Here is a 21,123-nt window from a genome sequence, read left to right on the forward strand (position 1 = left end):
TTGTTTTATTGTAAACTTTTATTTGAGTTAATGATAGAAAACAATATATTTGCAACTTAATTATACAAGTTTTTGCAACTTAAACATTTACAGTAATTATCCCTTTAAACATATATAAGGATGGTTTATAAAATTTAATAATCAGAAAATGTTCTTCAAAAGGATTTTCTTTAATTTACAGCTAAGTATAAAGCTTATCATTGCCAATATACTTCTTTATTAAGGGCCCTGACCCAGGTCATTAAATAAAAATAAGCACATCTGTAAAAAAAGCACTACTTAAGAAGGTGCATAAAATCATGCACTTACAGATGCTTTCTGAAAGGATGTAAACTACTTTGGGGCACTGTCATCTCCTCAGATTTCCTTGGTAATGAACAGCAGGACCTCTGCTACTGCAGAAAGATGACTAAGGCAACTACAGGCAAAATGCATGTGGGTGATGCACAAAAGAATATACATTCCCGAAAGTGAAGGCGTCTATGGAAAGGATTGGAGTGTCTTCTCGTAAGTCAAAGAGATTAAGTCACTGACAGTCCCTCTTAAAATGCAGACATTTCGCTGCTATGCTTTTTATACGTAGTTATACAGCTTCTATACTTTATAACAGCCAACCAATTTGGGGATCCACTTAGTTCTAGGCCTTTGAGTAAACAGGCACATTCTAAATGTGGAATGTTTAGCACACACTGTTCTTTTTCATTTTAAACGTGTCTGTATATGTCCCCAATTTTTTCACATTGCATAAGCTGAAAATTCATCTAGTAAGAAAGGTTCTTTTTTTCCAAGCAGAACTTGGCTCCAGCCTCCTTCAGTTTCCTTCTTTCATACTGTACAGTGGATCCACGAGTTTATTGTTCACATGCATTAAACCTTAAAGAAAAAAAAGCACAATTCTAGTTGTATTTTTGTTAATTTTGAACTTTTACTTAAGATTTATGATGCAATATTTCATCTTTATATGATTACAAGATCTACTGAAACTGTGAAACTTTAAGAAATACGATTAAGAAATAAGTGTACATCTAGTTTGGAGTTCCGATGCTGTTTCAGTTCTTGTCTGGAGGAGCATTAGAATGGCAGGGTGGTGAACTTGAATATGACCACTTCATTTATCTAAATGTTTGTTTTGATTTTATGGGACTGGTTGATGACAATAAGAGACACAGAATTATAGTAAAATAGCTCTGTCTTCCAAAATACTACCATCTATCTATCTATCTATCTATCTATCTATCTATCTATCTTTTGGGGGGGTGTTGCAGGTGTTAACAGGTTTGCATATGTGTATGGGTACCAAATGTCAGTGTTTTTTCATAAATGTTTAAAGAAGAACAATAACAATGTAGATGCAAATAACACAAAACCACAAACACAGTATGGTCAAACTTTGCTTTAAGTAAGATTATTTTCAGGGCTTACTCAGCTAAGTCATCTATATACTACCATTATGGATTTTCCCATGCACAAACATTTACACGAACCATAACTTACTGATTTCCTCAAGTTGAATTATAGTGTTTACGTTTATATAGTTCCTAAGTGTTTAAGTTTATATAGTTTCTAATATAACTGCTATTTGTTGAAAGGATATTTTAAGTGCCACTAAGAAAAAGAAGATACCATATAAGCAATGACATCCTGTCCCAATTTCAGTCAAGTCTTACAGTCAATTAAATACAGCACCTTTAACCTTTTCTTCAGCAATATTAATGAGGTTTAATTTGTAATTACATTCTCCAACACTTGTTAAAGTTATACAATAAAAATGTATATTCATCCTTGTCTCAGAATTGTCATGTATACTATACATTTTATGAACCACTAACTTAAATTAAAATTCCATACCCAACACAACCACTCTAAACAAGACCTCTATACTTTATATACTTGAACATGCATATGAGTTCACTCATAATCAGGAAATACTAAGCTTAGTGTAGTCTAAATGCCCTTGGAAGTCTCTAAAATGTTCATTATGTCAAGCATATTTTTTTCTATGCAAAGTCCAATAGAACTAAAGTTTGAAAATAACTAAGACTACAGGAAAAAAGAAAATCAGTATGTAGAAGTTGAAGCAAATTGAGAGAGATATGCATGGTACCCTAGAGAAGAAGAGTGAGGCAAGATCCTCTGAACAGATTGGGAACACGGCAAGGGGTGGGGGTGAGTGGGAGCTGGGAAGAAGAGATGGGGAGAAGAGGAAGAGAGAGTAGGTCATGGGGGAACAGGAAGGTTGAGTGGAGGGTACAACAGAGGGAATCATAGGTTAGAAGACAGATCTGGCACCAGTGAAACCTCTAGTGATCTAAAGGGATGACACCAACTGGCAAGCTAAGTAATAGTGGAGAGACCACCTTGAATGCCCATTCCTGATAATGAACTTAATGTCTATAACCATCCTGGAGCCTTCATCCAGTGACTGATGGAAGCAGAGGCAAACACCCACAATTAAACACTGAACTGAATCCATGGAACCCAGTGACAGAGATAGAGGAGCGATGAGCAAATTGGCAAAGAATGGGCTGGCAAACCAGCAGAGACAGCTGATCTGAACAGGGGAGAGTTTTTGGACCACAGACCGACAGCTGGGAGGCCAGCATGGGACTGATTCAGACCTCCTGGGTGTAAGAGTCAGTGAGGAGGCCTGGGCAACCTATGGGGCCCTGTGCAGTGGGTCAGTGTTTATCCCTGGCATACAAACGGACTTCGTGTGCCCATAACACAAAAAGGGATGCTCTCTCAGCCTGAACTCTTAGGGGAGTGCCTGGACCCTGCCCTGAGTGAAATGACAGACTCTGGATATCCCCTGTGTGGAAGGAAGTGGCAATAGGGTGGGAGGCTGGGGCGGATGGTGGGGAGTGCAGGAGGAGGGGAGGGAAAGGGAACTGGGATTGACATGTGAAGCAAGCTATTTAAAATTAAAGTAATAAAATTTAAAAAAAGACTTGATATCATGATTCCAATACAAGAGAAAGTAGGGAATAGGCTGAAACCCACTGGCACAGGAGCCAAGACTAATAATAAATGAGAAATAAAAAAATAAAGTATACTCACTATAACACCACTGTAACATACTGGAATGGATGTGTGTGATGTCAGAAAGCTTAGACGGGATAGTCAGTGATGCTTCTTCACTATGATTGGGTTTTAATTAGAAGGATGAGGCGGAACTCCCAAATGTTACCAAACATCAAAAAAACTCTCAAAGGACACTACTGAGTAATATAATCTTATATATTCAATATGAAGTTAAAAAACTTTTGAATTTTGGACTTCAAAGAAAAAAATGTCATGAAAGTTCTGAAAACCATTATCTTGAAACACTTTGATGGTGTGTTAGCACAATGCCCATTTTCAACAGGCCAAACTGTAAGATTGATATCCACAATCATTAAGCTTCACCATCCACTACAAGCATCTCATACACATACTAATTCAATGCTCACCTTTAAAGTATTTCACAGTTTTAACTTTTAATTCTAAAGTAGCATCTTCATCACATACAAAAATTGTTCGGGGATGTTGTTGAAAAGCTGAAACAGTCCACATGTGATTGATTCCTTCCTCAATGGCTTTATACAGGGCAAATGCCTTGTGTGCACCTGTTATGAGAATCATCACCTGCAGGATCAAGAGTGTCACTTGTTAATTAGGGGAGTAGGAAGCTCTAGGATAACACATAAGTGAGGACCAGAGCTAAGCTTTTAGTACTGATATGTAAAAGACATGCCTGGGACAGTAAAAAGAATGGCTTCCTGGGTTAAAAAAAAAGTTATGTGTCATCAACAAACTTCTACAATGTGGGCTAACACCCCAAATCTCCTCCAGTCCAGTTAAGAAAAGCAGGTGCTCTACACAACAGCTATTTGAAAGACAGCTAGGGAAGCCTGAACTTTCACCTATGGGTATGATGGTCTCTAAAGTAGTTCCTGAAACACAGGCACTAATTTTGAAGCACATGGGTAAGATACTCTTGTAAATAACAGGAACTGTAAGTAAGTTCCTGGTTTTAAATTCCTCACCACTTGTGAAACAACTCAGGAAATATGTGAGTATGTGTCAGAAAGGATCTTACAATGTTTCAGCTATCCTTCCACAACTAAGAATATATGTCTACATTAACATTGTGTTATAGTTTATTGTTCTCTTTTTAGTTAGTACTAAGCATAAAACATAATGGGTTCCATTATTATATTTTCATAAATACACATACTTAAATCACTTCCACTCTTAACTTTCCTTCCTGTCCACTCAGGCATAACTGAATCCCTTCCTATTCCCAAATATTCTTCCTTCCCTAAATTTTGATCATATGACAACATGAATTATTTCTTTCTCATTTGGATTGTTTTACTTATTTTTCTCATTATAATTGTTAAAACGTTAAAATGATTGCAGTTCTAATATTTAAAACAAAAATTTACATTTATGTATGCATATTTTAGGACTAAGTATTCTAAAGTATAGAAAATGAAAGAGGAATGAATCGAGGAACTGTGGTTTTAAATCATAATTCAAATTGATTTTCATTGTGAAATTGAATCAGCTGAATCTTATCCAAAGTTATATGTACACCATCTTGCTGGACATTGTTAGCCAGAGTATTGTCTTAAAAGGAATGAAGTATTTGTTATGGAAACAGCCAAATGAAATGTGTGTGTACCACAAACACAAAGATACACATTATTGGTTATTTCAGGTCTTCTCTAATATTTGGAGTACTGGTGCAGTAACAAAAGTACCTTAGGTCATTAGCATGCCAACAATATCACAGGAAGTCCTTAGAAGGCAGCTAAATCTCCATAATGCTTCTTCAAATAATATTAGGTAGCCTGTTACTTATTTGTGTGTGTGCGCACAGCCATCAATCAGTTCTCTCCTTCAAGTATGTGGACCTCAGGAATTGAAAACCTAGTCCTCCTAAGTAGAATTATGAAGCACTTTATGTTAATCAATCCCATGAGGTCCAAAACTGTGTAGGATTTTCGCTCTGTACAACTGCCCCACCTTCCCTTTCACAAGACTATTCAAGCGACAAGAAAACCACGTAGTTACTAAGATTTTAAGGACTCAAATTGAAGCAGGCATGCATGGGCAGGTGAAGTAGCAGCTGAATGGGTGGCTCCTGGTGCCTGGCTTGTAATTGCATACTTAAGTTGGTTCTTAGCAAGTCAATGAAAATGACAAAAGTTGGACATTGGAAAGTAAGCATTTTTATTGAAAATTGGATGCATCTAAAATATTTAGCATCATAATCATTCAACGTCAAAGAAAAATGATCAAAAATATTTCTTACCTCCCTAGCATCCATCACTGTCCCCACACCAACTGTTAGGGCCATGGTCGGCACTTTTGATAAGTCTCCATCAAAATATTTAGCATTTGCCAAAATGGTGTCCATAGCTAGAGTCTTTAATCTTGTTCTTGATACTAAACTGGATCCTGGCTCATTGAAAGCAATATGACCATCTGGACCTATTCCTTTCAAAACAGATACACTCACTCATATAAACATGAAATAAACAAGGTTTCCAACATATAGTAAACATTTTCCCAAATGTCCACATAGTTATAAAGGCAAAGAAATAACCATCAACACATTTACCTTATTTTAGAGCTAATTCCTAATATTGAATCAAAAGATGTATTTCCATATTTCATGTAACATTTCCCTATGTATACACAGCATGAAATGGCATAGTTCTAGCAATAGCAGAGGAGCATCACATATATAAAAAATGCTATAAGCTTAGAAAGCATTTTCACAACAGATAATAATAGGTAATTTTGTGACCTAGTAAGGTTAAACATAGCTACTTTCCTCATTGCTAACGTTTTACTAACACATAAACTGATGTGCAAGAAAAATAAATGGCCCTTCGGGACCACAGTACAGTAAACACCAAGATACACTCACATTTTAGCCTTCTGAGTCCTAACTCTATGATCTTCATACTCTCACTTTGCTTTGTTTAATTCCCATTTAGGTTAGGTGGTTACTGTGTCCCTTTAGTTTTGTTTCTTCATAAAGTAATATATACATTGTATAAAATAATACCTAGGATATCAGTTTTGGTTTTCAATCTTTTGGATTTTTCACTATAATCTAACACACACACACACACACACACACACACACACCCTTAAAAGAAAATCAAACAAACAAAATGCATGAAACAAGCTTAGCCTTAGTGTCAGCCATGCACTGTCTTTCTGTTACGCTCCATTTCCTTAATCGTGCAAGAAGGGAAGGGAATTCTGGATGTTACTGGCTGTACTGATTTCATGACATGTGAGTAACAACCACAGTGACCTCTACACATCTGCTATTTCTAAGATGTCCTTTAAAATATAGAGTAGAATGCAGTATTCCTTTAATTCCCTTCATAAGTCAGAAACCTTTAAAAATCAAATTTACATTTGTCTTAGCTGTTCAATTTAGAGATATTTCAATAAGTAGTAATTAAAATATCTTTTACATTTATACTCCCCATGTTTACTTTAATGAGACAACAAGTATATTTCACTGATACTTGCTATACAACTCGAGTTTCCCAAGCCATGAAAAATATAGCAAGCTATAATATAGTTTTCTTAGGGGAGTGCCTTGACCCTACCAAGAGTAAAATGATAGACTCTAGACATCCCCTATGTGGAAGTATGTGGCAATAGGGTGGGAGGGAGGGTGGAAGGGGAGTGCGGGAGGAGGGGAGGGAGAGGGAACTGGGATTGACATGTAAAACAAGCTATTTAAAATAAAAAAAAAAAAACTAAAAAAAAAAAAAAAGAAAAAAAAAAAGAAAAATGAATGCCCTATGAAGCAAAATGTTCTAAAGCACAACAATTTAGCAATGACTAATGTGTGGAAATACATTTTGAATAAGGACTTACATATGGTTAATATTCAAGGAGTGTTTCCATTCTTAAATATAGACCTGTTTAGTATGTAATTTATAATTAAACCTTTTTTTCCCTACATTTTCCAAATTATTGTTTTACTGCCGAGGATATAAATTCGCTTTCTTCTTTTTATGAGAAGAGTGGAAAGGATATAAGCTTCAGGAAAAAAAATCAGAAGTCTCATAAGACTCATGTCAATGTTTGTGGTGGTGACATGGGCCACTGAGAAGCATATGGTGACTTGAGATTCTACTCAATGGTACGACAGGGGAGGAGGAGCACAATTGTTTCCTGCCACAACTAATGCAGAGATGGTAATTCTGATAATGTTTTAAGTCCAGCTAACTCTTTAAATCTAAATCAGGATATCAGCTCAAGAACTCATTGATGGGATTACGTTATATATTCTTCCTTTGTTCCTATAGTTTTGTGGGTAGTTTGCAAACTTCCTTTGAGTAAGGCTTTTGTGTGCCTCTATCTATCACTCAGAACCTAACATTGCACACACAAGGCATTCAGTAAAGCACAGCTGAGTGAATTAATGCATGCTACTTTTCACATCTCTTCTGCTCACTCCTCACTGTAGGTTGCAGGGGTGGTGGAGTAGGGATGGGTCTCAAAGATAGTGCCTTATGTCCCTGTCATGCTGAGTGAGGGTGACCTACAGAAAAGGACTAAAGGTGAAGCAATGGGCATCACTCTCTAGTGCTGATCTTAACCTAGTGAACAGAAACAAAGGAAACACAAACAAGGGACTAATTGACAGCTGTCGGTGGTGAATGGGCTCTTGCTTGTGAGAGCAAGGGATCACTTATTGTTTCCAAACAATAAGTGCTTGATCCCTTCCACAGGTTTTGTGAGTTATACAGAAGCACTCCCGTTAACACAAGACTAGTCCCCTTCCGCTAGTTATCCCCTTACTGCCAAACCAAGACTTCAACAACTACAAAAATGTGGCAGCTTTCCCGACTGGTTTGTAAAATTTTTTAGTAAACAAAATATCAAAATTTTCAATTGCGGTTGCGTCTTATGTACAAAATGCCACTGTGGTGTACCTTCCTGCTGAGTGGTCCTTAGAACCTCAGGCTCAAACTTAACTTGCTCATCATTTCTGCCACTGGAGAAGGAGAGCTCTCGGGTACGTATTTCCTCCTTTCTCTGCTCTGCCGAGGGAAAGGGGCGAACAGCAGCAAATTTCTATTCTTAGGCTCCTCCAACCCTAGTCAGTTCACGGTGGAGGGGAAAATACACTGGCTTCAGGACCAACCTACAATCTCTATTCCAACTTTACCTTTAATAAGGCTGATATTTTGATCCCATTTGGCAGTTCTTAGTGTTTTTATTAACCAAACCCTGGAACAAAAGAAGGGCAAGTGGTAAGACCCAAATACCAAGCCTCATCTTAAGAATTCCAAAGATAATTACCTAGATGAAGAAATGCAAAGAATCAAATGAGATTCTTTCATGAACAAGTACATGTTCAACAACAGTTACTCCAAACAGGAAAGCAAAGCACACACTAATTCCTCTCTCTGCACAGAAATCACATTCTGTAGCTGGTACGCATAACATGTCAGGCCCTGAATCACCAGACTCCAGAGAATTAATGAATGAGGTAAAGAATTTTCTTTAAAATGGTTTCTGTTTTGGGAGGGACTAAAGAATACCTATAGGAAGCTTAAAATAAAGGTGGTTAAAAAACAAAGTGACAGTAAGTCAGTGACAAGTGTAGTTATAACTAATATCCCATTTACTTAGAAGGGAGAGGTGGTGTTTATTATTTTGAGGAAACAGACCAAACACATAAATGAAAAAGAAATGAGAAATGGCTTAAAGCAGTGGTAAATGAGTTTCTACCAGAAATACAAGGTAAGGAGTTGCAGCCTTAGAAAACCTACTAAACTCAAAGGTGCTTTCTAGAAGGTAGACAACAGAACAGTAGTCTTCATCCCCTGCCCAGCAAATTTTTTTCTTGCACTCAATCTATATTTATCACACGGGTCATTCTGTGCCTGATGCCCTCGAGGACCACAGGAGGGCATTAGATTTGCCTTGGAACTTGAGCTACTGTGGGTTTGTGTGCCTCCAAGTGGGTGATGGGAACTGAACCCTGGTCCTCTGTGAAAAATACAAATGTCTACAAATGAAAACATTTTAAACAGCTATTTTAATTTTTAATCTCTAACATCCAGCATGTGTTTTGAACATAACAGCAAATTACTGAAAACATTTCTTGAACAAGAAAAAAAACTATGATAAATCATTTAGGAATAGTATAGTCCAGATATGTAAATCACAAAAATCTGTTGAAACATTCCCAAACATCTAGCACCTCAGCCTTAATACTTATAGATAAAAATGGTAATTATCACAAAACTGCACCATATGTACAAAGTTAGACTATTAAGTGCTCTATGGGATTACTAAAGTGAATATTAGCAAGATTTACTTAAAATGGATGACATTCTATTTAAAAAGCAAAACAGTAAACATATATTCATGATCAGATAAATAACAAATCTATCCATATAAGAAAATGAACAGCACTGACTCTGATATATATAGACAAAAATTTCCTCAGAGAAGAGTTCAGTCTCGGTTGGTCATCCATACAAATAGTTCTGTAAGAACCTCAGGGAATTCAATGAACTCAGGGAGAACACTATATTAACCTCTACAGCTCATGGAAAACAACATCAAGTGGCCCTGAGTCAGCCAAGCACCATCCTAAGACTAGACATGCTACAATACTTCAAATTTTCACAAATGTTGAGCAAGTTTGAACCAATCCAGTCTTGCATGTGATCTAATTACAATGAACCTCATTAAAATTACCAGGCATACAGAGCGACTGAAGATGCAAATATAAGTTCTACTGTAAATCCCACTAGCAACCAACCACTGCAATCATACTCAGCCACTTCAACCATGAATCTACCTCAATATAGCCCTGGTGCATACAGTTCTGGGCAATGCTCTCATTAATTAGGTATAAAATACATAAATGTAGTTTAGAGCATTGGTATTGTAATTGAATATAAAAGATTGCATAAAATGATTTTGACTTTAGTATACTTAGTTTATATTTTTCTGACGCGGCATCTTTCTGAAATTATTCCATTCCATCAATAGCGAGCCATAGCTATTACAAACAAACAAACTACTATTTTGGTAGATTTATGAACACATACACACAGATAAACACATTTGCTTTCTAAGTGGAATTTGGGTAATCAAATATTCATTCCCTTTGGAATGTCCTAAGTTACTTAGAGAATTTAACTCGTCTAAAGGTGGGTGAAAAAGACTTACATCACTCTTAACTGACTTGAAAAAGCTCAGCATAATTGGAGTTATCTGATAGTAATCTAAACCATTTCTCACAGGCTCTAATCTGTTATGTAGCCTATGGTGGAGCTAAAGAAAAATAATCAAACACAGGCTTTCACTCAGGACAATGAGCCAGCAGCGCACTTCCAGGATGTGGTGAACTGTTGGCCTTAGTGATAGTCAAAAGAGTTTAACCGGGATGGGGACCAATTTCTGAAGGCATAATTTAAACAATGTGTTTAAGTTTATTTTTCCTTACTTTATCTGAACGTTTTTTAATGAAAATAAAAGTAAAATTGGAATCACTCTATTTCTATTATTGGATATTAACAGTCAATAATTAGGTGTTCTTTGCATTATGCAATGGTGACTTTTAAAAACACTATTTCAGATATAAGCAAACAAAATGACTGATAACAATATCTTCTTTCGTACCTCCAACAAAAAGATCTATTCCTCCAGCTTCTTTTATTTTTTCTTCAAAAGCATCACATTCTGCCTGCAAATCTTCAGCGTTCCCGTCAAGGATGTGAGCATTGTTAGGATCTATATCAACGTGCTTAAAAAAGTTATTCCACATATAAGAATGGTAGCTTTCAGGATGATTTCTTGGAAGTCCTAAATATGAAGTTAATAATAAAGATATAACTTTCCCAGAAAAACCTTTTCTCTACTACATTAATTTTAAATGTTTGGCATAAAACATATTCTTGAAATATACCTGTATCACTTTAAATATGTACATTAACACAATTAGTTATGTAAACAAACATGAAAATACTATCATTTTCATTTTATAGATGAGCACATGAAACACAGATCATACAGCCAAAGGGGGAACTTATGATGCAAACACAAAAGTCTAGTTCATGCACCTTAGTCACTATGCACCTGAACATGCACATGTTAGCCAGTGGTACTGTTCTGTGTGTGTGTGTGTGTATGTGTGTGTGTGTGTGAGAGAGAGAGAGAGAGAGAGAGCGAGAGATTACTATTACGTATTTTTCCTTTTTTTCCTCCCTCCAAAACCTTCCATATACTCTGCTCCACTCTTTTGCATTCATGGTCTCTTTTTCTTTAATTGTTTTGTTACGCGTGCGTGTGTGTGTGTGTGTGTGTGTGTACATTTATATATTCCCAAGTGCATAATGACAACCTGTTTAGTCTATATATAATGTTAGTTGTATGTATATGTTTTCAGCACTGACCATTTGGTACTGAATAACTAATTGGTTTTAGAAGATACCTTCCCTAGGGAGACTATTTCTCCCACTCTTAGCATTTGTCACTTGCCTGTAGTTCTTTGTCTAGGGCTGGGGCCTCTTGAGACTCCACCGTCCACATTAGCATGTATATTCATGACATCTTTGTTAAGATCATGTTTAGGCTGTCAGGCTAGTGAGACTTCAGCTACACCCATAATTACATATTTTTCAAGAATTAACTAGTGGCTATATTTCTCTTGTATGTTGAACCATAATAGCTATTTGGCTATTGCTTATACAGACACTGAAAATGTACTATTAAATTTTTGCTTTAATAAAGAGTTACTAAGCACTATCATAGATCCTTCCAGTTAAGCAAGTTAACAAATTACACAAGATTTGTGGGCGCTAACACACATAGTCAATTTGTGAAAAAAAACTATATGAATTACCTTTACATATGTTTCACTTAATGTTCTAGAATTTTATTTATACCTTAAAGAAAGAGAGAGGAAGAAGCAGAAGGGGAAGAGATGGACAGGGAAAAGAGAGAAAAGAGAGAATGGATATGAATGACTTGTGAATGGACTGATGCTCACAGTTACATCATATGTAAATGGCAAAATGAACTCAGATTTTCAGATTTCAACTCTTACATTCCTTCCATTAAACTATGCAATAATCCATTTCGCAAACAATGCAGTAGAAAAGGGGGTCTAGATAATACATACTCTAAAGTTTCATGATATTCAAAATGTAATATATAGTATATTCAAATATATCTTACCTACATATTCATCCATGTTAAAAGTCTTCACATACTTAAATGAAAGGTCTCCTCTCTTGTGGTACTCTATTAATTTTTTATAACATCCTAACGGTGTGCTCCCTAAAAGAGAAAAAGTCTCCATTTTCTGAAATAGCCAGAAAATCTATTCATAAAATATTTATACTTAAATTTTTATGAGTAACATTCTATATTTCAAAACAGGCAAACTACTTAAATACAGATTTAATGTTCATGATAGTTTGTTTCTTTCCACAATGGAAATTTGCTTAGTAAAGCTGTAAACCCATAAACAAAAATGGAAGCTGGGAAACTATTCAGGACTTTTCTCAGTATTTGGAATTGCTATTGAAAATTGTAAGACTAAAGCCTTTTAGAGTGAACACTGATTAAAAAGAAAAGTGTACAACATACTTGCTGAACAACAACAAAAGGAGTTGTAGTATGAGTGACAGAAAGATAGGATAGTGAGAAAATCTTGCAACTTGTTCTGTTTCTGCTTGTTTATCTTCAACATGTGTCCCTTAAAAGGATTAGCTGAGAGAGAAGAAAGATTGTTACACCTTTAAAATGGAAAGGACTAAGCCAGGCGGTGGTGGTGGCACACGCCTTTAATCCCTTTAATCCCAGCACTTGGGAGGCAGGGGCAGGTAGATCTCTGTGAGTTTGAGACCAGACTGGTCTACAAGAGTGAGTTCCAGGACAGCCTCCAAAGCCACAGACAAACCATGTCTCGGAAAAAAAAAGTTGTAATAATACAAAAGCCAAGCCATACAATTGAGTTTCACAGTCCACACTCCATGGAAACTGTCTTAATGATGGATACATATGCTTCTCTGTTTTCACTTTTGGAAGCACATCAATTGCCTCCTGTTGGAAAGCCAGGAGTCACTCACCTAAGGTTATCTGAAATTTGCTCACGTGAGCTACTGCCACAATGGTAGTGCTAAAAGAACACATTTACTTTCTGACTTTTAATCAATGTAGTCTAAAAAAAAAAAAAGAAATGAAAGAGCTGATAAGAGTAAATCTCTTAGAAAATTTTCATTTTATTATTTGCTTTGTGATAGGCTTTAACTCCGTAAGTCATGTGTCAGGTGCCTTCTGGGAGTCAAAGCTTGTTAGGGCTTTTTCTGTTTGAGAAGAGCTCAAGATACAGATACCAAGTACAAAGCTGTGATGTTAAGAAAACCTCGGGGAATTTTAGGGTATGACACTGAAGAATTAAAATGCTACAATCTTGCTTGTCAAATAATGAGCTAGGAGATCATTTCAACTGAGTCACGAAGGACTGGAATCCTGATAGCCACACAGCAATCTGCAATTAAGACAGACAAAGGATGGAGGAAAAGGTTCAACAACTGTATGTACACGCATGGCCCATGGCTACATGCCATGCACGTGTTTCTATACACTACCTAGTGTAAATCTCGAAGTCTGGAAAACTGACAGAATCTTTCTTATTGGAAAGTTAAGAAATTTACTGAAAAGATGAATGAATTTTGCAAGTACCAAGTGGCAATGAAGCCAGGGATTTAAAAGCAGGTGTGTTAGTTCCAAAACATACAGATATAACATGGCAGCAATTTGAGTGAAAACACAGTAAGCCAGACTTATCCTTTGAACTACAAGCAGCCCAATTTACTTCCCACCCAACTAAGGGTAGGGGAATGGTGAAAATAAGGTTCCCAGGCAAGGCAGACCCACAATATGCAGATCTTTAAAATAATCCACTTAAAAAAGACACACACACACACACACACACACACACACACACACACACATGCTCGCACACATGCCCCTTAAATAGTGCTTGGTGGAAGAATCACTGAGGCACAGGATGCTGCCTTTAACCTCAGATGTGCATGCTTCAATTTCACAACCAAGGGTGGAAGTCAAGAACACAAACACCATCGGTGCGCAACAAAGAGAAGACATAAAATGTCAGCAAAGGTTTTTCAGATCTCCCTTGGCAGGTGCACTGGTAGTAAACTTAAACACATAAGAAACGCGTCTGGTACCCACTGCTAACATGCAGTAGTCTATCTGCACCCAAGCTATTATTTCTGTGTCATAGTTAAGACAAAACGATTAATATAGTCTAGGTATAAGCCTTCATTAGTATGCAAACAGATATATAGCTTTGCTGACCTGTCAAAGTCTGCATGAGGGTGCTGATATGAACGTGTGGTATCTATATGCCTAGTTCACAAAAACACCCCATTTTAATTCTCACCAAGATCTCCCATCCAAGACAAAAGGAGAGAAAGCAAAATAGCAAATGAAATCATATAGAAAAATACCATTCATAGAAACCAACTAAGTAAAATGAATTATGACTATAGATTTTATACAGCGGGGAAAGCATGTAGGGAGGATCAGCAGAAAATAATCCATTTAAACAATACACCCATGAGAGTTTAAAGCCATACAGCATTTACTGCATTCAAAATATCTGCACACTGTTGGAGCTGAGCTTCAAAACAGTATGTTAGCTACTATAATTATTACTATTTTGTCTTTTGTGCATGTAAGGAATCCAAAGCTCAAGGCATGTGGAAGTGAATGCCTTGAAGCCACTAAAATCAGTTCTGAATCTAGGTTTAGTGCAATTTGGAAAAAAAAATTCAAAAGTTACCAATATAGAAGTGCCAAAAGATCAAGTGATACTACCTGATCCTTTTAAAAGGTAACTCTTCACGGAAAACTAAAGCCACTAGAACATGGAACATGGAATAGTCATTTGGCTTTATTCCTGTGATGAATCAACAACAGCTTCTATAATTTGCACCTGAAATACTTCTAAACAGAAGAATAAAAAGTAAAAGCATAACAAGGTAAGAGACCATAAAGGTAATACAAATCAAGAAGTAGCAGTATACACTTTAGTTTTCACCTGTTAGTAATGAAAGAGCTAAGATACAAGAAATGATATGACTAATGAAAGCAGTGCTCGAGAAACTCAAATACTAGAAGAGGTACAGAAATATTATGATCATCATTTAAGTTAGAATACTTCCTGAAACTGTAATTTTTGGAGTAGTAGGTAGAACAGACTTTTAACACAAATAGACTCACTATGTAGATACTGCAATAGAATGCATATATTTCTGACTTTATATACTAATATGTTCAGCAATATAGGAAATAATAAAAAGTATTTCACTAAGAAAAGCTCTATTATTTCCACAATGTTATATAATGAGAGTATACAAAATAAAAGGCATATTTTATACCTGTTGGTAAGCCCAGTGAAAAATACCTGTCTTGTCCAGGTTTGAACTTAACAATACAATTGCAGATGTACTTGGCTGCCCATTCACTGGCCAAGTCATAGTTATCAAGAATTACAAGCCTCATTATTGGTGATGCACAGCTCTTAGCACGAGAGGTTCAAACCTGTGAAAATTCCATTATACAGTACTTTAGACATTTTTCAGGCACCCAGAGTATATTGATTTTTAAAAGGACACTACCTAAGGAGGACATGCACATATAAAAATACAATCCATACTTACGAAACAGTAGTAAAAGCATTCTTTTTTGTCAAACAGAACCCAGGCTTTTGGCAGGGGGCGAGGTCATTTGGAGGCATTTATTAATCTTTATAACAATCTTGTGAAGTAACACAATGCTTCCATACACAAGAGGAAATGGGCTCGTGAAATTTGCCTGTGGTCACACAGTTAAGTGACACAGCAGAATTCAAATGAAAACATCAGACTACACTATGTACAAATATAATGTGCACTCTCGCCAAAGCAACCTCCCTGAAGAAAGAAAGCCGTACTCATTAACTGCTAGTTAACTACTGTAATGACCTGGCAACTTTGAAATACTTTCCACAATCCAGAATTGTCCCTATAAATAACATAATGATCAAATTTCCTTTTTTGTTAAAGTCTTTAAGTCCCGCCAGAGATGATGTGCATTACCATTAGTTACACACATACACATTTTAATATTTAAATATTTAATATTTAATAATTTAACAAGACCATACTTGAACGAAAGTGCTGACCTCTGGGAGAAAAATTCTTCCCCCCAAAAATACGATTTTAGTTCTGAATTGCCTACTACTCTTTTATTTTTTAACTTAAAAAATGTTATTAAAAACTTGCATGTTCTATTTCTGAAAGCCACAATTGTCTGATTTAAATTTCTAGTTTCACATTTAAATGTGTCAGTCACCAACACCAACCCTTTTACAACATGGTGGCTTCAGCATTCCTGTTTGGTAACTGCACACTGTACACAGAATACTCACTCAAATGTTTAAACTAACAGAGACAGATGGTCTCATGACAAATACATAAGAACCAAATGAAATTCTCAAGAGCACGACTTAGAATTCTAAAACAACAAAAAGTCTAATAACTATAATCTAGAATCCTGGGACAAGAGAGATTAAACAGCATTTATAGAAAAGAAATCACAAAGTTTTTAAAAGCTCAGTCTAACAATGGAGCCCCAACATCAAAAATAACTCCAGACTTACACCAAAAATCCCAAAATGCTGGCTGTTATAGCCATCAAAAGGTATCTATTTGCTTCTAATATGATTACTTGGCAAGCAACCAGAAGGAAAAAGGAACTGTAAGGAGAGGCATTAGATCTGCCGGTGCTTTGTCGTCCCTTAGTTTAATTTAGGTGTACCCTCTGCATTGAACACTTCGAGGCTCCAGAGAAACAAATTTGTTAAGGACCCTGCTGCTAAAGGGCATTCGATCAACTAAATACTTCCTCAGTTGAATAGTCTCAATTTTCAATGTAGAATCTAACTCAAATTCTGCAGAAGTTACAAGGCCACTGTGGAGGGCGCTAGACTTTAAGTGTATCTGACACAAATACCCATGTATTAAATGTTTGATCCACTTGGAAATCACGAATAATACTTGTTAAAAGACTCTGGGCCCCTCCTCTTAGCTACCGCAGACCACAAACGGAGTCCAAGAACCTGTCATGTATCACAGGTGATTCTCAGACTTGAGTTAAAATGAGAAAAGTTTCAGGCAAGCCATTCCGACCAAAAGCTCAGGCAAGTTGTTTGTGGTTTTTACTCTCAGAGAGCAGAGTTCGCCTACAAAATTCCTCAGAGAATCCCCCTCCTCAAGATAAATTCTTCTCTGCATTTATTTAGATTTTTAAGAAGCTCCTTTCCCAGATTTTACTGATGACTGTAACATCAGGAACCGAAACTGCCGATGCGTTGCGGCTCTGGCATCGTAAGCAGATAGCATTACTAAACGCCAATCAGGCTCCAAGGGCTTCCTGCAGGTGCTGATTCATTTGGGCAGAGGATCCCCAGGAAGGCAGCTAAGGCCAAGTCCCTGAACTTTCTAGGGGGTGGGAACTTCTACACTAGGGAACTTTGACAGCTCTTTCACTGGTGGCCCAGCCCAAGAATCTACACACCCGGTGTGCCGGTGTGCCAGGCTCCTGCAGCACCCTCCCCTGGACCCCAGCAGGTGTGATGTCCCTTTCGCCGCAGATGTCCAGGCTGCCCGTCCCGCCTGCTCAGGCGGGGACCGGTCAGGACCAGAACTGCCCTACCCTGAGCATCCCGGAGCAGCATGAGAACTGGGTGCTGGGAGGCGCTGGAAGTCTCCGGTGGCCTGAGTGAGGCCGACAGCACCCCGGGGCTCAGAGGCACCGAGCAGTGTCGCCCCAGCCGCGCCCTACTCCGCACCGTGCCCAGGAGGACCGCGGCAACTTGCCCCGTCCAAGCCCCGCATCCGAGCTGTGTTGTGCCCCCCCCTGCAAACTCACCTGCAAACCTACAGCCTTCAACGACACCAGAACGACGGTAACCAACACACCCGGCAACCCGCCAACGACTCCAGCTGATGAGCAGTTAAGAAGCCTGAGAACCCGGATGCAGTAACAAACACAGGAAGGGCCCCCGGGAGGAAGCTGCGCAAGCGCACTGCCCACGGAGGTGCAAGAAAAAGTAGATTCATCTGGAACCTGTAGCAGAGACACCTTTGCCGCTGGGCCAGATGCCTGTAGGGGAGCCTTCTGTTCTCGGGGATTCCACCTGCTACTATTCTTTTTGTTAAGCCTTTCAGATGTTCAGGTGCAAGTAGATTCCTGATAGGCTTGTAATGTCCAGGCATGATAATGAGAACTACTGGGTTACTTTACCCCAATTAGTGACTATTTACTAAAGTAGCTCTCAATTTAAAGGGACTAAGAATTGCTTCTGGAGCCAAGCAGGGATACTTAGATCTAGGGAACATAATTCCAGTTAACCAAAAAAAAAATAAAAAATAAAAATAAAAACAAAAAACAAACAAAAGAAAAAACGTGTTCCAACAGGAAACAATTTCATGGAGTTTTTTTGTTTTGTTTTGTTTTGTTTTGTTTTTGTAAAAGAACAAAAGCAACGTCATAACTCAATATGCCTTTCAAAGACGTTGGTGGAAACATGAGATAGGCAGTTACAGCAAAAATGGGAAATTTCTGCTGTGTACACCAAATGTTTTCTGATGGGAGCCCTAGTCTAGGCGTTTCTGTCAGTTTGTTCTAAGAGCATTTCCCTGCTAGTCAGGAGGATGCTGGGTCACATGCAAGGTGGGCAGTAAGTGGACAGGGTTGAGACCCCCAAGATGATTTGGTTCTGAACCTGCAACGTTTCTACTTCCAACAGTGACTGACTTATAACCAGCCCGAAGTTTGTTCTGAGAACTTAGTTCGTACTTTTGAAAACACAGTGACTGCTTTGAATCCTAAGATCCCATCAGAGTTAGGTCTGTAGAGGGGAAACCTGAAACCTACAGGAAGGAAACCCAGGAGGCTCTCAGAAAGGGTACCCCAGGAGATTATAGCATTGTGTGACTTGTGCTGAATGATTCTAAGTTGTAGAAGTCTACATAAACTTTGAATGCCTGTCAAGTTCATTGTAAAAAAAAAGTACTAAGTAAGCAGAAGTCACACACACATGCAGAGAGAGAGAGAGAGAGAGAGAGAGAGAGAGAGAGAGAGAGAGAGAGAGAGAGACAAAAACTTTTGTCCTCAGAATATTTTACTAAAAACCACTAGGAGCAAAACATTCACTACCAGCATTGGGTGGCAAGCTGTTTTAGGATCCTGTTTCACTAGACACTACAAAATTAAGAAAAAATAGTGTGCTATTTCTTTAGACTCAGGAAGTTAGGTACCATCACATAAATCCAGACTGGGTCAAATACCAGTCTTGGTAAATCCTTCAGGCAAATCAAGATGTTCTGCTCTTACTTAGGAGGGTGCAAAAACAGTTATAATATGTTGCAAATGTACAATGTCTCTTTCTATCTCATTGATTTAAGCTAATTATAAAAAGCAATTGTTAACTTTTTCAGTACTATCAGCTTTTATCAAAAGAATATTTATTGTGTAGCATTGCAATATTACTGGTGCACAAATAGTATTTTTTAAATTTAGGAAAAACCTCAATGGCTTTTCCTAAATGTTTTCAACATTCCAACTTAAAACTTGTAATAAATCTAGTACAATTATAGCTAGTTTTTTTCACTGTATCTAGGGTAAACATCAGAGTGAACAGTTGTTTCTCAAAGTATTTTGACCTTAAAGAAATCATTGTGGAAAATAGTGATTGAGTTCTGTTATCTATGGAGCTGTTCTTCTGAAGGAACTTTACAGTCGTTGCATGACTTCAGTCACAAAACTATCCTGGCATGCCGGAATCTCTTCAATTACTGAGGACTGAAAACAGTACACAATGTGAACTAAAGTAGCTGGTGTGATGCTTTCCTTCAGGAAACATAGGTTAGATCAGTGACTTTGGTATGAGGAACTTGTTTACCCCAAACCAACTTTGGGTAGCAATCAACTAACACTCCTTTGCACCACTGTTTGAGGTTCAGTTCATAGAAACTTCTCCTCCCTGCTGCCAGAGGGCCTAAACAAAAACCTGACATTTGGCGCCCAGTGTTTTGTTCTCAGAGAAAAAGGGATTCAGACACTCCAGGACTGGCGTACAGTAAGCGAGACTCCAAGAACATAGAAAATTTCCCATCTCAGGAGCAGCAAAATGTATAAATAGGAAGGCACTTGAAATGAAGAATACAGGAAGGAAAAATGCCCTTCGTGGTGGAAACTGGGAAACAAAGGGATCTCCCTGATAGAAAAATGGAAAAGGTTTATGTTCAGATTAGTTGGAAACCTATGGAGAAGATATATCTGAAGCAATTTAAAGAAGCGATGCTGGCATATGAAATGCAACCATCATATATAAGACAGATTTTAAATAACTGTGCTACTCAGAGTAAAATTATTCCAAATATTGGAAAAAATAATACCACGTAGAGCTCAGAACTCTCTGGCTGCACGAGGCCCTTAGCTAAAAGAGTGTCAAACAGTGGCGACAACTCAACTCCAAAGAATGAGAGGTCAAATGCCGCAACTGTAGCATGAGCTAACACAGTCAGTCCAGAACTTATGATTTCCTTCTTGTTTGTTGTTTGCTTGATTTTGTTGAAATGTTTTCCTTCATAGCAGGAATAATTAAATATTAAAGGTGACTTACTGGAAAATGGTTTTGTTGTTGTTTTGTGGTTTTCCTTAATAGCCTGAACAACTTGATATCAATGATCTCCTTCTAGGACATAAAGTACTAAGCCAATGCTGTTTAAATTTTCAGAGGCATTAGTCACTTATTATATATACATATATATATATAATATGATGCTCTCTTCTCTTGATCATCTAATTAGTGCTGAAATGAATGTTTAATTTTTCATGGTAAATAAAGTAAAAGAACAAAATTTATATCATTGTGTCCACTCTCATCAGTTTCATACTACTGAGGATTTAGCTCTTCTCTGTAAGCTACTTTCTGGAAACCCTTGGTTAAATTCAGTAAAAATGTAACACCTGAAGCAGAGCAGTTATTAGCTT

At 37.4% G+C, this 21,123-nt stretch overlaps 1 protein-coding gene across 3 annotated transcripts; it reads right to left on the reverse strand.

The window, feature by feature from the left end:
- Positions 1-18,142, reverse strand: Gnpda2 (glucosamine-6-phosphate deaminase 2). Of its 3 annotated transcripts, none has more exons than XM_040747153.1 (7): positions 17,995-18,142; positions 15,488-15,624; positions 12,226-12,327; positions 10,669-10,851; positions 5,300-5,484; positions 3,450-3,624; positions 1-873 (listed from the first exon to the last, which is right to left on the reverse strand). In XM_040747153.1, exons 2-7 carry the CDS (start codon positions 15,558-15,560, stop codon positions 812-814), a joined length of 780 nt encoding a protein of 259 aa, XP_040603087.1. In that variant the 5' UTR covers positions 15,561-15,624; positions 17,995-18,142; the 3' UTR covers positions 1-811. The 3 variants fall into 3 exon arrangements, with proteins under 3 accessions (XP_040603087.1, XP_012972026.1, XP_005074406.1); XM_013116572.3 differs by having other exon boundaries at positions 5,300-5,478; positions 15,462-15,624; XM_005074349.4 differs by having other exon boundaries at positions 15,462-15,624.
- Positions 18,143-21,123: the final 2,981 nt, after the last annotated feature.

Source organism: Mesocricetus auratus, unplaced genomic scaffold (genome assembly GCF_017639785.1).
Source record: "Mesocricetus auratus isolate SY011 unplaced genomic scaffold, BCM_Maur_2.0 Super-Scaffold_100006, whole genome shotgun sequence".
In the NCBI taxonomy this organism is placed as follows: domain Eukaryota; kingdom Metazoa; phylum Chordata; class Mammalia; order Rodentia; family Cricetidae; genus Mesocricetus; species Mesocricetus auratus.